This window comes from the organism of the source record quoted next, assembly GCF_019968955.1.
Source record: "MAG: Porospora cf. gigantea A chromosome Unknown PgA_NODE_9997_length_1237_cov_969.318, whole genome shotgun sequence".
Taxonomy (NCBI): domain Eukaryota; phylum Apicomplexa; class Conoidasida; order Eugregarinorida; family Porosporidae; genus Porospora; species Porospora cf. gigantea A.
The window spans coordinates 1-1237 of NW_027152010.1; the positions used below are offsets into that span (position 1 = coordinate 1).

The 1237-nt window shown below is 67.7% G+C and overlaps 1 protein-coding gene across 2 annotated transcripts; it reads right to left on the minus strand.

The window, feature by feature from the left end:
- Positions 1-1174, minus strand: KVP18_002815 (uncharacterized protein; the record flags this gene model as incomplete). Of its 2 annotated transcripts, none has more annotated exons than XM_067954028.1 (1): positions 1-1174. In XM_067954028.1, a coding segment is annotated over one exon (1174 nt), but the record flags the coding sequence as incomplete, so codon positions are not given. The 2 variants fall into 2 exon arrangements, with proteins under 2 accessions (XP_067805421.1, XP_067805422.1); XM_067954029.1 differs by having other exon boundaries at positions 62-1174.
- Positions 1175-1237: the final 63 nt, after the last annotated feature.

Below are 1237 nucleotides of genomic sequence, written 5' to 3' on the forward strand. Positions count from 1 at the left end.
GCAGGCGCTCGGAGGCCCCGTCGGGAGCCTTCCGCTGGCGCCAGTCCCCATGGATTCCCACCGAGGGGTCCAGGCCGAAGGTCAGATAGAAGGGGCTCTCCTGGGTCGTCCCGTGTAGGGTCGCTCGGTAGGAGAACAGGGCTGAATCCAGCGCTTCGGGGAAGGGGATCCTCCCCTGGTCCACGTGCCGCAGGAAGCCGGAAAGGCGGGGGTGGAAGGTCTCCACCACTGCGTTACCCTCGGGGTGGTAGGGGGTCGAGGCCAACTGCTCGATGCCCAGGCGCCGCGCGAGGCTCTCGAACAGGTCGCTGGTGAAAGCCGCCCCTCGGTCGGAGATGATCAGGCGGGGGACGCCGAAGCGACAGACCCAGTGCCTGAAGAACGCCGAGGACGTGACCTCCGCCGATTTGTCGGCGACGACTACGGCCTCGGCCGACTTGGTGTGCGAGTCGACCATGGTGAGCACATCCCAGACCTTTTCTCCGTAGGCGCAGCTCCAGTGGTCCAAGTGGACCCGCCGCAAGGGGGCTTCCACGGGGTGAGGGCTGTGAAAGCCCTGGAGCCGGGAGACATCGATCCGGTTTCGCGCACAAGAGGGGCAGGCAGCCAGGTGTTCGTGGACGTCTTGACGGAGCCCTGGCCAATTGAAGACCCTCAGGAGGGTGGACCGGGTCTTCTTGACCCCCGAGTGCTTGTAAGGGCAGAGGGAATGGCAAGCGGCGATCGCCTCGTGGCGCCAGCGTCCCGGAGGAACGTAGATGCGGCCGTGATAGAGGACCATCCCGTCGCGCCGAGCGTAGGCGCTGCCGTAGGCGCTCGGGTCACTGGCCTGGGCGGCCAGGATCTCGGACAGGGCGGGGAGCTGCGGGTTCGCCACCCGGGGCCTCTCAACCAGGGGCTCCTGGGGGGAGGACGCGGGCTCCTCCTCCACGATCCCGGCTCCGAGAGGGGAGGGGGATGTTTCCTGGGAGGGGGAACCAGACTCTGGGTCCGAGTCGTCGGCCCAGAGCATCGTCAGGAGACGGTTCCGTTCCCCGAGGTCCTCGCTCTCGTCGGAGACGTCCGCGGTCAGGGTCATCCGCGGCTCGAGGCCGGGGTCGGCGTCAGTGTCCAGGTAGCGCGACAGGAAGTCCACATGAGCGAGGCTGGCCCCGCTCTTGTGGAAGATGGCCATGTCGTACTCGGCCAGGCGGCTGGCCCACCGCGCTACCTTCCCCTTGGTGGCCTGGAGCATCCA